The following is a 23171-nucleotide window of genomic DNA, read 5'->3' as shown; positions in this document are numbered from 1 at the left end:
AACTGCACGGTTTGACGCATGTAACGTGAGCATTAGAATACATTTTTTTCAACGAATGAAAGCATCGTTACATGTCTATAATCTCTCAAATTTCGAGTCGATGTGAATTACTATTAACCATATATAAATATATATCCACAAAGGGAGACATGTCAATAATAATAAAACATCCACCAAGGTCGCACAATAGTAGAATAAAATGGCACAAAACAACATCGACAAACGACTCTACATGATCGCTCAATCAGGATGTGTGCTATTAACCCTTTCCCGTTTCGAGACATCTGCAAGTTGCAGGGTGGGTGTCCCGTTCACCGCTGAATCCCGGAACGCGCAAACGGCTCAACATTAATTTTATTTAGAAAAGATTACGAGCGACGTTGTTTTTAAAGACCTTGTACTCACCGCAGAGAACCGTAGCGACGCAACCACCGCACTCTACGATAGCTGGCGCCAAACTGTGCCGCACTCCCTCCCACATGGCCTTGTGGGAGCCTCGGTACTGATAAAGTTACAGTAAATCCTTGGATTGCGAGTAACTTGGTCTGCGAGTGTGTTGCAAGACGAGCAAATTTTTAAAAAATAAATATTAATTTGATAAACGAGCGAGGTCTTGCAATACGAGTAGTACGTGTATACGCCTTGTCTGCCGAGCGTCACATGATCACAACTGATATACCAGTGCTTTGGATTACAAGCACGTTTCTGGAACGAATTATGCTCGCAATCCAAGATTTTACTGTATTTTATTTTTTCTTCCGGTTTCCGTTGCGATGACGTATGTGTATGTCATCGGAACGGGAAAGGCGTTAAAAAGTAGGGCAATGGGGGATGTTTGAGCATATTTCACAATGCTGATTAGTGAATGTTAGTGAAGCAGTGGGGGGCAGGGTTGGAGAGAGTTGGAGGGGGGGGGGAAGCAAGACCGGTTTCAATACCCCTTGCAACTGATGTTAGCCGTGGCCAAAAATCGAACTCAGGTCACCAAGTTCACAGCACAGCACATGAACCACTGTACCACTACTCCACCCCATGGGCTCTTATGTGGTTATAAACGATTATTTATTAAAGCTTACATTCGTAAGACTCAAATGAAATGTAACTGTGCTGTGGCCAAATAAAACAAAAATACATCGGTGCACAGATTAGCCTTATAAACAACACTGTTCGCAAGCACTTATTAAAGGTGGCAAGAGACAGGATATGGTAGTGTGGCAAGCCCCACCGACTATCTTCATTTCCCCAGTATTAATTTTCACATAGTGCACCAGATACTCAGTTAAGGGGAGGTCGAGTACAGGTAAGGTCATTCAATTTGCACGTCTGGGTTTGTAATTCAGTGTGATAACGACCACACCATTGGTCTCCACATCTCCGAAATGAACACGTGCGCAAATATTCACAGGTACACAGACAGCGGACAGCAATGGGGGACAGACCTCCTTAAGGTCATTGGTCTGCTGGATGTAGGCTGCCTGTGCCGTCTCCAGCTGGCTGATGTACCACTGCTGGTCGCGACACTTCTGGTGAAACGTGGGCGGGCGTAGCTGGAACCTGCCGGAAGGCACGCATCCGATACAAGCACAGGCAAAACGGAGGCCCAACACCAGCTCACGTCAATGTTCAACAGGTTAGCATGGATAATACCATTGAAGATTTGTATTTTAATCTACAGACCCGGATATATCGGTGGTTTGTGTTTGACCATACTTCACCATGCTGCTTTGTGAGGGTTGCTGGAAGGGGGTGCTAGGGATTGGTTCACATAACTATCACTGTTGATTTTAACCGTGGCCACGATTCGAAGTCAGCTTGCTCGGGTGCATAGCGCAGTCGGCAAACCACTGTGCAACTGCGACACCCCATTCCAGTATTGCTTTGGCTATCGTTATTTTATCAATATCTGGTGAGGTGATACTGTGGCAGAATTTAACTCGCAATCAAAAACTTGCAAGCTACATTCCAAGTTGGGGATCAACTGATCCCATCAACATCATCCTTCTGCGGTAAATAAAATACGTGCCGCCACTTTGCGGGAAATCAACGGTTGCTGTCAAATGTATCGGCTGATCGCTGCCATTGAAAGGCAGAATTCAGGGGGCCACAAAACAAAAATGAATGCCAGCCCACGCTCGATAAAATGGAGATATAATTCCACACGACACATATGAGAGGCGAGTGAACGAAATGGCAGAGCCACGTGGTGCTTACCTGAGCACCACGGAGTCGTTGTGAGTGTTGAGGTAGCCCTCGCTGGCCAGGAGGTCGAGGCGGAAGAAGCGGTTGTATCCCCAACACTCTCCCACCTCAAAGTCGGACGCAAACTCGCGGATGATGTTCTTGCTGGGGTCGCTCGACGCCTGGTGCACCATCTCCACCCGGTACTCGTACCTGCGAGACACCGCCGAAGCAAGTTCGAGCCCCGATGATATAGATGGGCCCAAACCTGTAGTCGTGCGGTGGGAGTCTTCTTCAATCAAGACCGCTCAAGTTCGCCGTTTGTGTAATAACGTGGCGTTTCGGTTAACATTATTAGACGCTCGTCCCCATTTAACTCTGAGCCCATGCTGCACCTGAAATCAAAGTGTCTCCCTGACCAGATGAGCAATGAGGAGGGGGCTAATCTCTGCCGGAGGTCCTTAAACCAGCGGCGTAAATTTAACATTCCTATCACGCAGGGTCGGTCTATCCACAGGATGACCACTGTGGACTTCCCGCAAAGTGGTACTCATTTTAAGGACCATAGAGGGATGATAGACCAAGTGAAGCTCATAGCGGGTTTTGAACTTTCTATTGTGAGTCACGCACTTTTATGACAGTGCTACAACTAACATCTGTAGATATACAAGCATTGTTACTCCACTGCTGGATGAAGGCCTCACCACACTGCACGGGTTTATGAGAGTTTATTTGACCATAATTTTCCACACTGAAGAGTGTGGGTTGTCAAGGCTGGGAGCAGAGATGTTCGAGCGTAGTTCGGTACTAAATTGGACTTGCCCACTGCTGAGAACGTAACACCCAATGATCGAAACCATGCAGAAAGAAAATGTCAAATAATGTAGCGTGCGATCTTACATGTTTCATATTTACTTTTAAAATGTTTGCTTTTATTAAAGTAAAATGTGCATAGTTATCTTAAGAATATTTACATTAAACATACCTTGTGCAGTGGGAAAGCTGACCCCATGTTGTAGTCTGTTAAACCGTTCCATTCATTTGCAATCACCACCGTGCAATTCATAGAAGAGTAATGTTAACCACTCACTTGGATGTCTCTGGCAAGCCCGCAGAGAGCTCTAAGAACACGGAGAGGTAATTCCCTCGTACCACACCATTTCCATCCTACAAGGACAGAGCGTGTAATCATGGCCATACAACAATCTACCATTACCACCATGATCCCTGCAGCAAGAACAATGTTAGCACGGGACAAGATTGTAAGCCAGTCCATTAAGTGATACACCACTTCGTGGTTTAATGCTATGTCATTTGAGTCTAAAGTGTTGGGGTACGGTGTTTGATGGACAAGTGAATTTGCAATGCCAGTCAAATCCTCATGTATTCACACGACTGAGCTCGAAACCTCGTGCGTGAATGGTCAGGAAATGTTTCTTTTTGTTAACAATCGAAAGACTAGTTTATTAACACTGATAAATTGATGTGTATGCGTGCAGACACATGAACACATCAGAGCGGTCTGTAACTAATACATGAAATGTGTGTTGAACTTCTTCGGCACCGTACGTAGCCAACCGTGCTAATTGGAGGTACAGTACTAACGTGGGCGACATGTTCGTTTTTCTCAACCAAATATAACATTGCACAATTTTCACGTGAGATTAGACACACACACGTTGCTGGGTTGTTGTACGTTACGTTTGATATTTTGATATTTTCTATTTAAACGATAGAACGACATTCAATAGAGCTCAAGGCCAGCAATTATGCCCGATTAGGGGGGCTTCACGAGCCTCCTCCATTCTACAAAGACAAAGATCCCCCGTATAGCCTGTAGGAGACTGCTGGAGCAAGTGCCGTTAGCGTGCAACTACAAAGGCCGGCACGGCACACGAGGTGGTGGGTGGCCAGCACCACGCCCGGCCGCCTTTGTCTCCCCAGTGGTGATGTCTACCACACCAGGTACTCATTTGAGGTTGAGTCTACATAGGGGAGGCCCAGGACCGGTTCAAATAATCGTCAGTGGTGTTGGCCGTGAGCAGGAATCAAACTCTGGTGGCTGGATTCGTAGTGCAACGCGCACACACTCACCGGGTACACTTTGAGCCTCCAGCATAGGCCGGACACCTGCAGCGGAGGGCTGTACACTGGATCGGCTCTCTGCCTCAAGATGCTGCGTGGCAAGTGGGGAACAGATGGCACCACCGCTCACCATTAAACCCAAAAGCAGGCAGAACGATCATCAACGCGTATCCGTTTGGACAGTCGCCATCATTTTACACTGCCCAATTTAATGCCGTAAATGTTGGCTAATAATACAGTGGGGCAGATGTGCAACGCAGCATGAAGCAAATAATGCACGTTGTGATAATAGCACAAGGTGTGGCAGGATGCTACGTGAATCCCTATGGCCAGATCACCCATAATGCACCTGGTCTAATCAGATCTCAGGATTGAGCCTGGACAGTTCTTGAATGGGTGAAAGCCAAGCATAACAGGTTTTGTAGGTGGCGTGTGCACGGCTACGTGGGGGGAACATCAGAGAGCAATGCGGCAATTTTTTAAATGTTAGTACACCTCTATGCTACCAAACCTTCCATAACCTACACTGACAAGCATGGTGAAGTATGGTCAAACACCCGCCATAGCCGACATGGTGTGGGGGAAGACCATTATCTTGCACAGGATTGACAGGTTACACTACACTATACTCTTTGGTTTTTTCGGTAAAGTCACAATGGGTGGGGAGGGGGGCTGGGTGGGGAGGGGAGGGGCTGGGTGAGGAGGGTGGGAGGGGTGGGGCTGGGTGGGGAGGGGCTGGTCAACCCGTGATGCCCTTATAAAACTCAACGTTTAACCTACTCATGACGGCTCGTGCCCGCCCTCACAGTCGGGCATATTTGCGGAATCCACCACGCCGCCGTTGACCCTGGCCATTGACCGAGCAACCCAACGTTCCTACCAGCTCCCTCCACAGGAATGTGTTAGTTTCATTTGTTCACTGCCCATTGTGTAATGTCTTGAGCAATACGAGTCAAGCTTTTTCAACTCGTCCAATCTCCCAAAGTGTTTTTTTTGTTCACCTCGACAATTAATTGTTGACGAATTGTTGTTGTTAAAACCGCAAAATTAATCGTCGATTCTCAAGTGCGTACCAATCACGGACACCCACCTGAAGTTGGAGAGCACAAACGTGCTGGAGTCATAGGCAGGCACCAACTCACTGCGAAATTGAAAAACAGAGAAGCGTACGTATAACCGCCATTAAAGTGCACATCACGTTATATAAATCTTAAATGCATTGCAGTGAACGGAACCATACATCAATGTTATTGTCAGAGATGTAAACACGAGGCTTGCTTGAGATGGAGATTATCGGCGTAAGGCACTACCACCCCACTCAAGTACAATGTATGCCTATGCATAATAATCCTATATTATTTTACCTTATCTGATAATCATATGAAGATATTTATACATGTAAAAAAAAGGTGAGATGGATATGGCATGCAAAAATAACTCCCTAAAGCAGTTTTTTGGACTGTTCTGGTTGAAATTAATCACCGGAATGAGTATTGAGTGAATATATACAAGGTTCAAATGTTGATACAATGTGAAGCCAACATTAATTTTACACATGTGGAAAGTTACACATTTTTGGGTTAAACAAATGTTTTCCGGAGGAATCTAGAGCTCTAAACGTTAGTGTTATTGTGACAAAACAACGTAATATATCAACACACTGTTCACGCAAATGTACTCAAAATTTTAATTAGAAAGGCGAGGCTCAAGATTAGGAGCGGTGATTGACAAGTTTTAGCTCGACAGAGCAAATGGCAAGTAACTGATTAAGATGTTATTTTACAACACGATCCTCTTCAAATGTGATGCACTTCATGCCGATTGGCGCCTCAGGGCTTTAAGCCCTATCTGGAAGAAGTCTTTGCCTTAATCCTGACATCTTTTGGACGCGACCCTCCATCCCTCACGTCTGTCCCGTATGAAACCCCCTACTTGTCACGAGAGGCGTTCTTTCATTGCGAGTATTTCTTAGAATGTGCAGCAATTTAATGGAATCCAGGTCCACCCCTATGATTGTTTTCCCAGATTTTAGCATTTTTTTTAACTAGGCCTGTGCATATTCTTGGTTCTTTCGGTAAAGTCACGTAAGGAAAAAAACGCCACTTTTTTCAAAAAATGTATTTCTGTAGATTTCACACCTGATGATGATTGCTTGTGTTGCAGTCGAAACGTCGTGAGAATTGTATTGTTTAATATTTTTATTATTTTATTATTTCCATTCTACGCGACTCTACCGAAAGAACTAAGAATATGAATCCCTGCAGTCACGAAAGCTTTAAATCGAAATTTAGGCCTGTGCATATTCACCTTGCTCCTGCCTCCTGAATGAATTTTTAAAATTCACGGTTGTGATTCGATTAACAATATAGCGCAGCTGTGTAGCACCTCTAGCGGCTCCACGGATTAAGTGAACCAATGCATTGTACGTGAATAACACAACTGATTGACACGCAGGACTTGACGCACGTATCCTGCGGCATAACGAAACATTTACATCACGAATTGATGCATCTATACACCCATAGTTCTGATCCTTTCTTCTTTCAATGTCCATAATCTTTTCAGATTTTTAATTCTTTGTCAGTAATAAAAAAAAAACATTCCAATTGTCTGTAAAAAAAAAACAAGGTTAATCTTTTACCATGACATTTGATAATCCTTAATAATTTCACACTCTGGCACCACGGTGTAGCACCGCTTCTCCTACTTCAAGTCACACGCAGATGTTTTGACCCTCCCTCCCCCCACGCCACCTCATGAGAGTATTTTGGTTCGTGTCTCTCTCCTACCTCGTGAAGTCAGGGGGCACCGGCGCAGTGACGAAGGAGGCCATGGGTCGGCGATGAACCTGCTGAAACATCTGCAAGATCTCCGCACTCTTCATGATTAGTTCACTCTTGCTGCATGAGCGTACCTGCAGAGAAGGGCGGCATATCAGACGCGAACAATTATACCACTTTATGCAAAATACTGTGACACTCATCGGACGGAAAAATGCATGCAAGCAGGAAACTGACATTAGCCTCAAGGTTATTCTCTTACAGGATCAATGAATTAAATAAACAGGGAACATTATGTAAGCAAATGTTGCTTTGGACTACATTTTTTGGCAAAATCGTGACCAATTGTCAAAATGAAGCATTGCAGCCATTTCATACTGGTAGGAACCTCCTGGTTACACCAGCCCACAGGGGATTATTGTGTCCGTCTGTCGTGCAGGGAGGGGCTGAGTGGGGAGGGAGGGGCTGGGTGGGGAGGGGAGAGGCTGGGTGGGGAGGGTGGGGCTGGGTGGAGAGGGGAGGGTGGGGAGGGGCTGGGTGGGGAGGGTGGGGAGGGGCTGGGTGGGGAGGGTGGGGCTGGGTGGGGAGGGGCTGGTCACCCCGTGGTCCCCTTATAAAACTCAACGTTTAACCTACTCACGCCGGCTTGTGCCCGCCCTCACAGTCGGCCATATTTGCGGAATACACCACGCCGCCGTTGACCCGGGCCATTGACCGAGCAACCCAACGTTCCTACCAGCTCCCTCCGCAGGAATGTGTTTAAGATGCGATTCTGGCCCTATACCCAACTCATTGGCAATGTGGTCACAGTGCCTGACTCACAATTGCAATGTCGTGACTTAAAATATTGATTTAGGAATCATCTCAACTTTTCAATGCTCCAGAACAGAAAAACAACGGTGGCTCTTCACAATGACTCTCCAAAGGAAAAACTGGCTACCCACCATGAGAATGTGGAATTTCTGCCACCAGCTTATGGTTATTAACAGCAATGATTGTTGAATCAGAAAGACGCTACCAAAGGGAACATTACCCGTTTAATGAGTGACACACATACATCTGTCAATTGTAACAATTATATTGGCTGAGCACTCGCCAAATCTGCATAATGATCATACGAGAATGTAGAGCTGCTCGGTTTTTAAGTCACAGTATGATAAAGGAATGAATGGTAATGTTGATAATTGCATCCCTTACATTTGTAGGCAGTTGTGATTTTAGTTACACATGTATGGATAAACCCCAGTGGAGTGCACTCACGACAGATTAAATGTTGCACTACCTGGTGTTCCACCTCCTGCAGCAGACTCTCCAAAAGCTCCGTCTCTTTCGTCAACGAGTTCTTTTGGCCTAGCCGAACAAATCGACACGTTGGCAATCAACAGCACACAGGGAGAGAAAGAGATGCCAAGCCCCGAAACAAGAGGCATACGCATCGGCCGCATTCACAGTGACGCCACTAAGATACGTCAGAGATGGGAAGTTTCATAAAGACAGGGAGCACATTGAAACGGGCGCCTACGGCGCTCACCCATGAGAGTCAGCAACTTGCTCTTGAGCTGGGTGTCCAGTCGGGCGATCATCATCTCCACGGCGTTGCGGATTTCCCGCACTCGGTCGTCCTTTGCGCCCCTGACGGACTCGACGTTTTTTTCCTGCACACCCGAGTCACGTTTGGATGATCATGTCATGCGCTAGAATCCTCCAATCATGCTGCCGTGGCGCAACGGTGAGCAAACGGAGCTTGCATTTCGTTCGACTGTTTGATCTCCCAGTGTGGGCAGTTAAAGCCAAGCGGTACGAATACACACCGCAGCGAGTTGCTCATCAGGTCACACGTGGTGGGGTAAAGTGTGGGTAATCTCATCTCTTCCGAGATGTCTGACCAGCATGGAAGAGGAGGCCAAATATCCTCTAGAGGGGCTCTCTAAAAGCCCTTCTTTAGTGGAGGTCCCTCTGCCAGCAGTGGTGTGAACGAGCAATTGTAGGGCTGCACCTTTACCGTTAGCCTCCAAAGGTAGCTGGCTGACAGACCGCCCACACAGTTGGCTTGCCTGTGATATCGTACGAATCGATGTAATGTTATTGTTGCGTGTATATACAGAAATGTCACCGCCTAAGGAATGTGGAATGTCGAATAATGTCCAAGGATCACCAACGGCACCCAGTGCTCATTTGTGTAACGTGTCATATTAGCAGGCAGAGTAAAAAAAAAAATCAACAAATACGAATTACTCGTTGTGCTCACAAATACGCAAACATATGAGGTGACCTTGTTGAAGGGACACCCTTTGAGCCCGCACATGCACAGCGGAATACAACATGAGAGCAATCGGCCAAGACACCGCTGCAGTGCCGGTCTTCAGGCAGCCCAATGCAGTAATTGTTGTTATTCCCTTTGTAATGCAACATTAACATTCCATAAGCATACGAGGAGAAGGCCTTTGTACATTGCAGCCAAACGCAAACCGAGGGTCAATACGTTCGCAAATTAAATTCAACCCACTATATTTTACCCACGTTCAAGCTTGCACATGGAATCGTATAACAACAAAAACAATATTGATTCGCCAACCTCAAACCACTGCCCGGTCAAATGCAGTGCCTTTGATACATGGTGCTGTTTGTCATCTTCTATCTAATTTTGTTAGCCCTTTGACATGCCTGAATTGTAACACAAAGTGGTGGCCTCTTTAATAAGTGCTTAAGGAGGGTCACGTAACAGCCACAATACTAGAGACCAAAACTTTTCTACGACTGCCACATTCAAGAACTCTTGAGAAATGTTCCACGCTGGGCTCTATTTTTTTTTATTTATTCGTATGTATGTGAACTTCGACATACATACATGTTGAACTTCTTTCGCACCGTACGTAGCCAACCGTGCTAATCGTAGGCGGCGTGGATGTGGCCGCCACTCACCACTTCCTGCACCAGGCTGATGAGCTCCATCAGTCGCCGCCGCAGCTTCCCCACCTCCTCGTTGACCTGTGACACGTGCTGCTCGTAGATCTCCGACAGCGGCTTAAACATGTGGCCACCATGCTGTACAGCGCACGAGAGAGATGTGCGCGCACACACACACACATACACAAGTTTGCACGCACAACCACTGTTAGCCACTAAGTGTCGGTGACGGCTTGTGCCAAACTCGGTGCACTCTGAGGTCACGTGAAGTGTTGAAGGCTTGCCGACAGGTCACACAGGACAGACCCAGGTGTTGTAGGTGGAGTGAATGGGAAGACTGGCAGATGCACCACCTGTGCTCCCCAACATGCTAAATCGCTGCGTTTTAGCCGCCCGGCGTTCCGATCGTTTTTGTGAGCGTCTATCCTCTACCCTTCGCTGTTGTTGGAGGGCTGGTGCCTCCAACTACCCAGCAGCATTCTTCACGAGCCTCCTGCAGAGAGGCTTGATCTTGACACCGCTAGTAACAGTAATCTGCAAGTCCAATTAACTCAAGATCTTTCTGTACCACATTAGTCCATCTCTTCTCGACCCTGTGCCACGCCCCCCCGTTTCGCTCCCTCAATAAAATCGAGCCATACCTTGACTGCACCTGGGCATCGATCAACTACGTATTGCATCTGTACCAGATACACCAACCACAGCCACCAGTCGCCACAGCGCTTGCGCCAGGCTAGGTGCATTTTGAGGCCACGTGAAGTTACACAGCCCTTTGGATACATATGCACAAATAGAAAGGCACACAGACGCAAATAGAGAGCCAGAACATTCGGGAAAATGCCAACCCATAATAGTAAACACCTAATAAGGTCGGCATAGGACACGAGGCGGGTTTGGTATAGTAAGCAGGACACCTGGGCACCATTATCTCCCCAGTGCTCAATTAAGGCCAGCACCAATTTAAGACCGAGTTGATCTGGCAGAGGCTTAGAGAACAAGTTTAATCACCAGGTGGCCACATGTGTGCATGGCTGGGAGTTGAACCCAGTTCACGAGGAAAACAGCTCAGGATGCAAACCACAAACAGCTATAATGGTATTGGCTAGTATCGAATTAAAATCAGCAACAACGGTGGTGTCATTAATTCTGGTGATTGGGTTATCAGCAGATCACATCATTAAGGTGTATGGGCCCAATAGATCCATTCATTATGTTTCACAAGTGAATAATGGCATCCCTTGTCAAGAGGTGAAATATCTACCCATTTGCTCATGAAACTAAGATCCTCTCTCTGGTCAATGAGCATTCTCATCAACACAGAAAAAAATAATGCCAATTACAAAAACATCAAAAAACACAGGCTAATCTGTCATACTATTGCAGAACGTCACAGAGGACGCAATGAAAACCTGACATGGCACGTGTATAAATGTGCGGTATTTTCAAATTCCAAGGCCGCTAATCGACACGACAACCTCGCGTTTTATTGAAGCGTTTCCGACCGAGGTAGAAAGGATTTACCGCCTTGGCTCGATCCGTCCACTTCTGGTGGGAGGGCACTATAATCCAACATGAACGAACCTGTAGTACCAAGTTGTGTTGCTATTCGGAACCCACCTTTGAAAAAAAAAAGTGATTTTTTTAAATATGCTCCGAAGAAAGGCCATTGCACAAAAAAATTGCCTATTATAAATGTTTCATTTTAAGGCCACAGTGGTATTGACGTATGTATTTGCGTTTTTCGCAAAATTATCATCGGGTTTCTCAAACCATGGAGACACAAACAAGAGAAAAAAATGACTTTTTAAATATGCAAAGGTGTTTTTGATAGTTACCCGTCATCTTTCATACCACTAACGTTCTTGCATGGACGTTTACCAATCTTTAAATCGTCAGTGCCTTGTCACATGCTTTGCGTGCCAACTTCACTCACGCCGACGTTGCCAGTCAATGTGAGTACAATCCCCGGTGGCTCTTCACATGCAGGGAAGTGAAGCGCCGCCTAAGCCCCCACCTCACTTTCCATTGGTTACCCCCCCCCCCTCGCTAGCCACACGCATCCTTAGGCAACGTAAAAAACAAAAATGACATTGACACAACACCCAGACGACACAGTCGCCCCGGAGGAGGTTGTTAGGACTGGAACATTTCGGGTCAACACACGTTCATAAGGCTGCCATGGTTACATAGCCGAGAGCGGGCCCAAGTCTTGCATACACAGCGCTTTAACCCACACATAGTGCGTTCCAGTCTAAATTGATCTGTTAACGTTTTTAATTTACACATCAGTCTATAGTGACCTATGTATACTGTATATAGCATTTGCAATGTATACAATCAATACCACAAATACAACTGTACAGTATATACACTCCATGCGTGGTAGAAACACTGTGCATGCTGTATGTATTCCATGCACAGTGTTTTTCAATTAACTGTATATCGCCAGCCAACATTTTCCTCCCCAAGATATAGACATTTCTCATTGGATTGAAATGCAACGATCCGCATGGCAATTGTCTCAGCATGTCAATGTCAGCATAAAACCAGCACGTGGGAAAAGGCCCACTGCAATGCAACTTGACTTGAGATGAAGAGATGACGAATGGAAACACATGCAATATCGTTCCCTGTAACTGTTAGATTTCATGTAGCGTCAAACAGCTGTAAATGTCACGTTTTTGAAATTCACACTGACCTTCCGCTGGCCCATAACACAATACAGCATATAAAAAAATACAACTGTGATGGCACCGATTTATACAGGAAGGCCTCGCCGAGTCCCGAAGTTTGTTTTGTTGATTTCAGGAAGAAAAAAACCACGCATATTATGAGTGTGAAATAACACTCATACGGTCTGCACAGATGGGCTGACCAACACATTTGGTGCACTGCCATCTCCGGGCCCAGCAGATAAAACATTTTCATAAACCTACGCGGGGGTTCTCGCCACCCCGAGCACAGCTTTGCCTAGCTCACAAAACAAACAGCTACAAAAACATGAACGTCACGTGGAGACATGCCATGGATCCACGTCAGGGAGACGGCGAGCACCGCCTCGGGTTCTGGTAACTTGCAGGTGACGTGAGCATGCCCCATTAATTCACGAGAGCACAACAGGAAAGCGGAAACTACGTTCGTCGTTCCACCCGTGGCTGCTGCTGGGCTGGGCTGCCACAAGACCTGTTCTCTTAGGAGGGTGAACAGACAACTTGGCTAGAAGACCTCAAATGGATACTCTTAGGTTTTTTTTCTTCGGTAAAGTCACGTAGGTAAAAATAAATAATAAAAATAATGGAAATAATAATAGAAATAAAATAATAAATCACGACGTTTCGGAGGCAACACAAGTCTCCGTCGTCAGGTGGGACCGTCACAGCTAAATTTACTGTATCAAGCGAGGCAAAATTCCAAGCGTCAAGCTCTTAAATACAAGTTAAGGGGGAGGGGGGGGAGGGGCTTATCTGAATGTGTTAGCCAATGAATGGAACGTGTTGGGGGGTGGGCGGGGCTAAAAGAGAACAATAGGTGCACTTGGGGTTGTAACCGGTGTTGGCTGACAATCCAAATTTTGCCTCACTTGATACAGTAAATTTAGCTGTGACGGTCCCACCTGATGACGGAGACTTGTGTTGCCTCCGAAACGTCGTGATTTATTATTTTATTTCTATTATTATTTCTATTATTTATAATTTTATTATTTAATTTTTCCCACGTGACTTTACCGGAAAAAAAACCTAAGAGTATGAATCCTTGCAGTCACGAAAGCTTCAAGTCTAACCTCAAATGGAACCTACTGCCCACCTGACCTGCAGCCATGAGCACACATCTCACATGAAGGTGTTATGTCGAATGAGACGGCGGATATTTTACTCACCATGCCGCCCCAGAGAGCGCACTGGTGACAGATGCACTTTTTACAGGTCCAGCAGAAAACGCTCAGCTTCTCTCTGTGCAGTTCACACCTGTTATTAAAGGCACCCATAACCAAAATGACCACACAAGTATTACAATCGTAAAAAAAATTGTGAACATTTACTGGTGCTCCCAATATAATTGCATTCCAAATGTCTTCCTGCTCCATGGAATGATTGGAAAAGACTCATCTTGGCTTGTGCCTCTCAGCCGACAGTGGCCATTCCATATCCACGTGGCAGGGGAGGCCGGTCTTTTAACAGGACGACCACCGCTGACTTTTCACAAAGCTGCCCTTGCATGACTGATCCTACAGGGGTGATTGGTCGAGTTGACCCAAGGCTGGGAGTTGAACTCCTAACCCTGCAAAACTGAGTCACATGGCTGCAGCCATAACACAGCCCGGGGCCAAATGTGCGTTAGCTATATTATTCACAACCCCTTGTCAATCCACTGCTGGATGAAGGGCTCCCCACGCCATATTGGTAACGAGAATCGTTTGACCACACTTCACCATGCTGTTTCATTATGAATTTGTCAAAGTGGAGGGCCACAGGACTAGTCGAGATAACACTCGGCACCGATGTCAGCCACAGCCGGGAATTTAACACAAGCTGCCGGGATCATAGCACAGTGCGAAAACCACTGCGCCACTCCTCCACCACTGGCTATACAATAGGAAATATTTGTATCATCCCTCAGTCATCTCACGTGGCTGAGCTGTAAAAAGTGCCATTTAAAAACACTGACTTTTAACACGGCCATTTGGTGCCTGCGCTGGAACTCAACGGTCAAACGACTCAAGGACGTACTTGTCCTTGTCGCCATCCTCCTGCTTGCTAAGCCCACACATGTGCAGTGTGTCCAGCTGCTGTGTGACCTCCTCCGCCCAGCGGCAGTTCACCAGCTCGTGCAGCTGTAAGGGTGCCCTGTGATGACAAAGACAAGAATCCCCCATATAGCCGTAACAGACTGTTGGGGAAAGTGTTGTTAGCAAGCACCTATGAAGGTAGGCACGGCACACGAAGGGGGTGGGTGGCCAACACCACGCCTGGCCACCTTTGTATCCCGAGTGGCCATGTTTACACACCGAATTAGGTACTCATTTGAGGCTGAGTCGACCTAGGAGAGGCCCAGGTCCAGTTCAGATAATCTTCACTGGTGTTGGCCGTGAGCGGGGATCGAACTCGGGTCGTCAGCTCATAGCGCAGTGACGGCACGCACACTCACATTATTTCCCTATCATACCAACAGTAGCATTCCGTGTCAACAAAGACATACCGACTTGATAATTGATTACCACAGTTTTGCCAAGTTTTCTTTTCCTCTCTGTACGATGTTCGAAAATATCAACAGTAATGCATTTAAAATTGCAGTTATTGGTTGCTGTGCATTTTCTAAAAGTGTAATTTTTAAAAAGCCTGTCATGGACAGCTACGCACAACTGTATGTTCTAGATTTGAAGTTTTCGTGACTGCAAGGATTCACTCTTTGTTTTTTTCGGTAAAGTCACGTAGGTAAAAAATTTAAATAAATTAAATCACGACTTTTCGGGTGCAACACAAGCGTCCTTCTTCAGCGGTGTGCTTTCGCTAAGTTGTCCCCACCTGAAGAAGGACGCTTGTGTTGCGCCCGAAACGTCGTGATTTAATTTATTTAAATGTTTTACCGACGTGACTTTACCGAAAAAACCAAAGAGTATAAATGTTTGTTCGTTCGTTTCACAATCCGCTTTTCCTGGTGAGGGTCGCGGCGACAGCATGTTGTGATTAGGATGTACAAATGTTTTTTTCAATTATTATTTTGGATGTTTTCTCCGAATTAATATTCCACTAGTGCTTTTGGAACCATGCCATGAGGTGAGGAGATTTTAATTTAAATATAAAAAAACAATCGTCATGAAAAATGGCCTCTGAAAGATGACATCAGAACTACCTGTGAAGTCCATTCAATTGGCGGTTATCCACACTGAGGTAGTGCCCCTCACACGATTTGCTATAGAGTGGCCATTACATAGCGCTGGAATGTGCCAAATATGTTAAGTCGTGAAACTGGATGATGCTAAATTCTGTCCATAGTAGTTATTGGTGGCAAAGTTGAATGACAACATTTCTAAAATTTCTGCCTTCCATGTTACTAACTACAAACTATGGTTTAGGCCAGTGGTTCTCAACCCATGGGTCAGGCCCCGTGAAAGCCTTTTGGGGGTGGCGGGTGGGTGCAGACTGCCATACGAATACTTAACTTGACTAGAGGCTGGGACTTACAAATTTTCTTTGCAAATATGATTTTATAACTATGAATTTTCAAGTAAAATGTATCCTTTTTTTACATAAATTTTTACTATCGCTGTTATTTTTCCGTCATTAATATTGTAGTTTTTTTTTCGTGTTTATGTACGATCGCTTAATTTGGCTACCTACGTAACTTCCTCTGTCATTTTCCAAAATCGGCGACCAGCTTGGGCCGGATGCCTTTGAAAAAGTTTGTTTCAGCTCATCGGGTTCTTCCGGCTTAAATAATGCCTGCATGTCTGTCTGTAGAGCCGTGGACGTGTGATCTCTCCATTGTGACCTTAGTGACCTGGGGGGTGGGCACAGGGGCACCAGTGGTCTTGATTGGGCCCGCCATACCAAAAAGGTTGAGAACCACCAGCACAAGGCGCTGGTAATAATAGCAACTCAAACACTGTGCTGCAATGTGCTTCTGGATTTCATGTCCTGTTAATAAGAGCTACACGCAGGTGCATGCTTGATACGATAGCTGTATTGAAATTATAATTTTTTTACGCTCAACTATTGTGTAATATTTACATACTGAAGCCTTTTTTTTATCGTAGCAACGTTTTCAAGAGACCCTTGGTCTCTTAATAGACTAACTAGAAAATAAGGGGTCATCTATATATCTATCTGCCCACGACATGATATAACAATACAAGTTGCTTGTTCAAATTCAGTTGTAGCCTCAAACCTGACCCTCTCAGTGAATAGCTGAGACTTAAGTTAAAGTAACAAAAACACCTTTCATACCTGCAGTGTGGACATTGAGCTCTCTGTTCTGTGAGCCACCGCTAGAAAAACAGAGCGTGCAGTAAAGCTTCATTCACAAATAACCACACCATAAAATGTTATCAACACAGCATTGCCAACTGTAACACGTTAACGGTTTAAGTAAATCATGTGCGTAGTGTCGATCTATTTTAACATTTTAAAGGCAATTCGACGATGTTCACTTTGAGAAAAGAAAACATGATGTGCAACTTTTTGAAGGTGTAGTTTGAAGGTATTGCTTGCATCAATTAAAACTCGTAACAATTACGCTAAAACTGCATCCTAATTTCAACGGAGTGCTCTTTCCAATAAGATCTGGCATTTTCTTAACAAGCTTGATTATACTGGAGAGATCGATCCAGTTTTGATGCTTAACAAATGCTTCTTGATAATATGGTCCAGAAAGCCAATATGCTAAATGAACCAAAAATATTTTTATTTTTATGCGTGGAGACAGAACCAAGTTCTGCTAATATTTGCTCTTACCCACAGCAAAGCATGGGTCTACACAATGTTAATTAGCTGTCTTGCACAATTTGGCATATACAACGCAACACTTGATGACTTCACTGTACCCATATTCTTGGTTCTTTCGGTAAAGTCACGTAGAAGGGAAATAAAAAAATAAAATAAAAACAAGACTTTTTTATTTTAATTTCACTGTACCCGTATGCAGCTGAAGCAGCACAGCTTGGAGCAGTGGGGACAGAGGCGAGCGTCCCGCAGCTTTTCCATGCAAATGAAGCATCGGAACACCTCTGCGATGCTCTACAAAACCACAGACCGATTCCTCTCAGTTGCCTGTACACGTTAGGAAGCTTTTTAAAATCCTCTGCGGGATAATGGCCCTCCCCACACCGTGCGGTTTGTAGTGGCCATTGTTTAACCATATTTCACCACGCTGTGCTAGTTGGTGAACGTGGACAGCAAACACATGGGTGGATAGAAGTACAGTAATAACAATAGATTTTGCTGCACTGCCAGCATGTAGCAGCGCTGGCATTCAGTATTTTAACCCATTGAAACAATACAAGGCTCAAACCCTGCTTTTAGCTTTCAAGATCTGATGAGAATGGGCACATTCCAGGTGACTTAGTGACAAGCCTGCAATGATTTAAGAGAATAACTATGCAGTTATGCATTTCAATTAATACAAAGAGGATCCACATGAACACTGTAAATTCGTTACGTTTAAAAAAAAAACTGCATGCATCAACTAAATCATGAGATCACCGTAATTCAACCAGTCACCAAAACCTAACAGAAAGTTTCATTATTTTCATTGTACATTTTCATGTGCCTCAGAAAATAGCCACTGTGCATGGCAATTAACAAACATCGCAGTGGACTAGGTTAGTCTATGCAATTATTGAAGCAAATCATCAGCAGCACATTCAGTGTATTTCGTTATATCCAATCGATGGCGAGATAATTACGTGCCAAACGAAATAGACTGACAATGCAGTTCCTGGTAGGGGCACATGAATGCAAAACGAACTCTGCCGCCCTGTCTTAAAACTGGTACATTAATGCAATTAGTACATTGGCAACAAAAAAATGGTAGCACATACAGTCCTATAGAGGCAAAGGGTTTGTAGAGCATGTAGATTTTTTTTAAACCACAACACCTACCGAGGTTACTAGAAAATGACTAGAATAAGCTTACATGTCTGTGCACACCTTTGAGTGTTCTCCCTTCATATGCATGGGGGGGAGGGGGGGGGGTTCACTAGCTGTTCTGGTTTCTTCACACACAGAAAATACTCCTAAAATCCATTACTTAAATATCCCAATCCGAGACCCTTCCTGAAAATTTGTATTGCAACCATTCTAGGTGTTCCTGGATAAATATTACGATTATGTTGTGTTATTTCAAAAGGTATGTCTAAAATAGAGAGAAATAAGTGGAGCGATGTGTAGCAGGCAGAGTCAGATCTGGCTGAAGAGGAAAGTATAAGACAGCAATAAGGCGAGTATTAACAGATAAGAATGGCAAGCATAAAATGAGAATTACGAGTTTGATATCTGGGACCACAAGAACTGATGAGACATCTATAAAACAAGGAGAGAGAAAGGCAAGGGTGGTGCTGTCTATCTCACACACGCTGAGAGAAAGTAAACACAGATGGTTTAGGGCAGGTCTTGTAAGCAATAGGGTAGTAGAGACTGAGAGAGGCAGGCACGGGAAGAGGGTGGTTCAAAGTGGTGAACCAGGCGTATTAACGTGGAGATGGACCCAAGCAGGAATGAGTGAAGGCAGACTCCAAAATTTGGAAAATGCCAGGGAGGTTAGAGTTGATTACCCAAAAATTAGCCGACTATAACAACAAGCAGGCAACGTTGTCGTATTATCTCACCTCGACACTATTTTCATCCATGGTGCTTTGGTTAGTGGTACGGCAGTGTCAAGGAGCAGAGCGAGAAGTAGCCAAACGTTCCAAGCGAGGGAAGCAGGGAGGCAGGTCAGCGCACTTTCACCAGCAGTGGAGCAGCACTACTGGACGACTGGCTTATTTAAAGACACTCAACTTTCACACCATGCCTACAGTTCAGAGCTGCACAGAAACAAACACATACAACCCCAGTGTAAATATATTACAGGTAAATGGCTGCTGCGTTTTACACATGGCGGTGCACTTGATTTACAATTGGAAGACTGCCAGTTAAAATAATCAGTTAGGGGTCGAATCCCTCACGGGTTGATAAATAGGAGCCACTCTTATGGAGGACACAGAGTTGTTGTCTTCATGAGAAATGGTTTAATGCCACAATGTGCAATTTCCTCCAGTGGCTGAAGCCCTTCAAGAGATCAATGTTGTATCAGAAATGGGATGAATTCATTGAATGTAATTGGCCACTAGTGGAATTGACCAAACGTGTGAAGGCAAGACCCTCCTAAAAAAGGTTTTCGAGATTCATTAAAGCTTTCCTTATTCATACAGAGGTCAACTTTGAATTTGATCAACAAACGTGTGTTGGATCCTTAACTTCTGCAAGTCAAAATACGCTTTTCCTTATCTCTAAAACCACAATAAACCTTCAATTGTTGATAAAGTAACAAGCTGCAGGCCATCATAATTTCTCATCCCACGGAGGACTGGCCCCTGCCATGAGGCATGGAATTTATACCTCTGATGCAGATGACCACATATTCCTGCTGGTTTGGGCAAGCATGTTGTTAGTTTTATTCAACAAAAATTATGTTCCTCACCTACACTAAACAAAAAGCAATGCATCACACAAGCTGTATTGGTCATGGTTTAAGCACATGCACATTCCAGATGATTTCAATGCAACGCAGTTGTCAATAGTATTTGACATTAAGTTATTGCATGTGCTCAAGGTTGCCAGGGAGATGCGCAAGGACCCCCATTTTCTCAAGAAAACCGTTTGATTTGAGTTTTAACTTTCAAAATTTGCAGTTTTTGTACCAGGCAGGGCAACTCTGTTGTCAAACATTCTCGATCATGAGTTTAGAATTCAATCCCTTCCTGGAAACGACTAAGCTAAACATCGCCCTCCTTCCTCTGAGCCCGTTGTCATTAGAACCACTTTGTGAAAAGTCTCCTGAGAGAATAGATTTTTACCATGGAAATACAGATATTCCACCACTGGATTCAAGGTCGCCAACGGAGATGAATATCTTCCCATTGCTCGTTCGAACGGGGATACATTTTGGCTTTGACTTTATTCATTATACCATAGCCATTGGGGCCTGTACCCCAATCTGTGTTAACATTGATTGGGATACCATCGTGGTAGCGTTTAGCACTCTTAAATATCAACCCGGCGACTTAAGTTCACTTGTCGGCACAGGCTAACATCTGAACCGGTCCATGTCCACCTTCACCAACCCGCACTGACCAGCGTGGTGAAGTATGTTCAAACAACTCCCTATGACCGACACATCAGAGAGGGAGGCCTTCATCCAGCAGTGGAGCTGACGAAGCAATAACTACATTGGGTGGCAGCAGCCTTCGCTGCGGACGCTGCAGTCATAGACATACAAGTGTCCGCTCAAACGAGACGCACTGATCTTGACCGCCTACCGGTGGAAATTCAACCACGACAGGCAGAGAATGCCTGTCAATCATCAGCCACTGGTTAATCCACTGCTGGATGAAAGCCTGAAGGCCGCCCCAAGCCGTTACCACCTCCTAAGGCCCTGCGATGTAAGAATCCACCCAGCAGCACCTGCGCGCAAGCTCATCATTGCTCCATCTCCACGGTGTATGTCCTCTGTGGGAAGGGGAGAGTTTCTCCCTTGGCTGCGAGTTGCTCATACGGCCCTTAGCCAATGGTGGAAATTCCACAATCTTAGGATGGTGGATTTTGGAATAAAATGAGTAACGCTTATATCCAAAATTGCCGCAAATAAGCAGATAATACGCACGCCTCCTTCACATGAAATGTCCTTCCACCCTTAGACATTACAATACTTTTTTTCCTTTACACATTTCATCAGCCACACGGCCTTCTGGAAAACGCATCATTTCAATAGCATTGGTTGAACGCCAGCAAACAATGCCTCAACTAGCAGAAGTCCTGATTGCTTGACCGGTCCATAGTTAACTCGCGTTGAGCGAAAACCGCTGAAATTATGAAACTTCCCTGGGCTACAGGTACTGGTGAGGCCCCCAGTAGTATTTTCAAAAGGAAAACCAAGTAAAAAAAACACAAAATTGATTTTTACATGGCTAACGACAAATAAAATTCAGCATTCACAAATGAAATAACTTTTCACTTGGAGGCCCTCTGGCTGGCAGAGGACCCTGGGCTTGCAGCCCTTAATCTGGCCCTAACCATAATACAGGGGGTTTTTTTATGGGGTTAGATCACGTAAATATATAAATGTGTCCCCACCACCCGACACAGCCAATTAGTAAGGTTTGTCACGTAAACAGAACATGCCGGTTCATGACTAGTACAGCACTAACCGGGGTTTTGGAGAGCAAAGCCACAACATTTACAATCTGAGTACGACGTTTCGCCAGTAATTGCAACCAGCTTCATCAGGCGACAGCCAGATTTGTGGAGAAATCCTCCTGTTTCGTTCCTTAGAGGGCTAGATGTGCTGGCACATTTATCAATTTACGCTTTCTAACCCCCACAAAAACCCTGTATTATGGATATTTGGTCGCGAAAACCTTCTCGTTACGTGTTAAACTGACAATTGTGATACCCGAGCACTGTACGGCAATACCGAATTATTCCGTTCACATTCGCTAGGGCGACGGAACGCGTCCGGGAGGACATCCACGGGAGGAGACGGAGCGATGTCACCATCTGGGGTGCAAGTGGTGGGTCCTAAATCGATGTCTGCATCGGAGGATTGCGAGGGATGACGGCGGCTTGGGGAGGGGGGGGCCTTCATCCAGCAGTGGATTGGTCACGGCTATTGCTCCTGCTGATGGTGGTGATGGTGACAACCGGGCCCCTAATCTATGCTCACAGCGATCGCTAGCGGGATTGGCGGTGCTTCTTCTCCTGCCCCCCCCCCCTCCATTTAACGACCTCGAACAGATACGGCCACTCCACATTGCCGCGGCGGGGGCCGGTGCGGCAAGAGGCGCGCGCCGAGCGACGTTGTAATCGCTGCAGCCATGGTAACAGCGGCAGCGGCGGGGGAGAACACAGAAGCAGCAAGCTCGGCAAAGAATTTAAAAGAACCAACAAAGCACGAACGGCCGCGTTCACACGAGTTACGCACAAGCGAATTAAAAAGAAGCCACAAGATAAGACGAGAGAAAAAGAGAGAGAGAGAGCGAGAAAGAGAATGTTAGCGACGGTTTAAATGTGTTTAAAAAATAATAAAAAATAAACATCCCCGGAGAGTGAACGCGCAGCGTCGTCTCACGTACGTTCACCGACTTCATCGCTAGACCGCACTAACGCGTCGCGCGCATCGCCTCTTCGCAATTTATAGAGCGCAGCAAATCCCCCCCCACCCCCCACCACCCCCCCCCACTACCCCCTTTCCACGCCTCTCATTGGCTCAAACGATAAAGCAAGCGCGCCGCTGATTTGTTAATACAGGGGGGCCCCGTCTCGGTGCTCGGCCAATCAGAGGGTGTACGCGCCGAGCTTGCGACGCGGATCTTTGCGTGGTGACGTCGTGCGGGGCTCGCGTGACGTCATAACGTGAGGTTACGCTCGTGCGAGGCTTGCATAACGTCCAATACGTGATGACGTAGTAGCAGGCGAACGTCATCACGTAAGATCACGTGATGACGTTCCTCGAGCTGCTGCTACGTCA

General features: G+C 45.6%; 1 protein-coding gene across 4 annotated transcripts in view; it reads right to left on the bottom strand.

The window, feature by feature from the left end:
- The window catches only part of TRIM37 (tripartite motif containing 37), a 44209-nt gene extending 21350 nt beyond the window's left edge, over nt 1-22859 (bottom strand). For 3 of the 4 annotated variants that reach the window (XM_078612034.1, XM_078612035.1, XM_078612036.1), the window contains exons 1-15: nt 22777-22859; nt 19273-19470; nt 17582-17683; nt 16895-16935; nt 14678-14794; nt 13828-13915; nt 9966-10088; nt 8575-8698; nt 8326-8393; nt 7053-7177; nt 5354-5404; nt 4273-4354; nt 3269-3345; nt 2212-2391; nt 1440-1554 (exon numbers count right to left, since the gene is read on the bottom strand). In XM_078612034.1, the coding sequence (XP_078468160.1) occupies nt 1440-1554; nt 2212-2391; nt 3269-3345; nt 4273-4354; nt 5354-5404; nt 7053-7177; nt 8326-8393; nt 8575-8698; nt 9966-10088; nt 13828-13915; nt 14678-14794; nt 16895-16935; nt 17582-17683; nt 19273-19293 (1314 nt within the window). In that variant the 5' untranslated portion in view covers nt 19294-19470; nt 22777-22859. The remainder of the gene's footprint in view (nt 1-1439; nt 1555-2211; nt 2392-3268; nt 3346-4272; nt 4355-5353; nt 5405-7052; nt 7178-8325; nt 8394-8574; nt 8699-9965; nt 10089-13827; nt 13916-14677; nt 14795-16894; nt 16936-17581; nt 17684-19272; nt 19471-22776) is intronic. The other variant, XM_078612037.1, reaches the window with a different exon arrangement.
- Nucleotides 22860-23171: the final 312 nt, after the last annotated feature.

Source organism: Lampetra planeri, chromosome 37 (genome assembly GCF_965212315.1).
Source record: "Lampetra planeri chromosome 37, kcLamPlan1.2.h2, whole genome shotgun sequence".
Taxonomy (NCBI): Eukaryota; Metazoa; Chordata; class Hyperoartia; order Petromyzontiformes; family Petromyzontidae; genus Lampetra; species Lampetra planeri.
The sequence above is the reverse complement of the archived record's forward strand: the minus strand, read 5'-3'. Positions and strand labels throughout refer to the sequence as shown.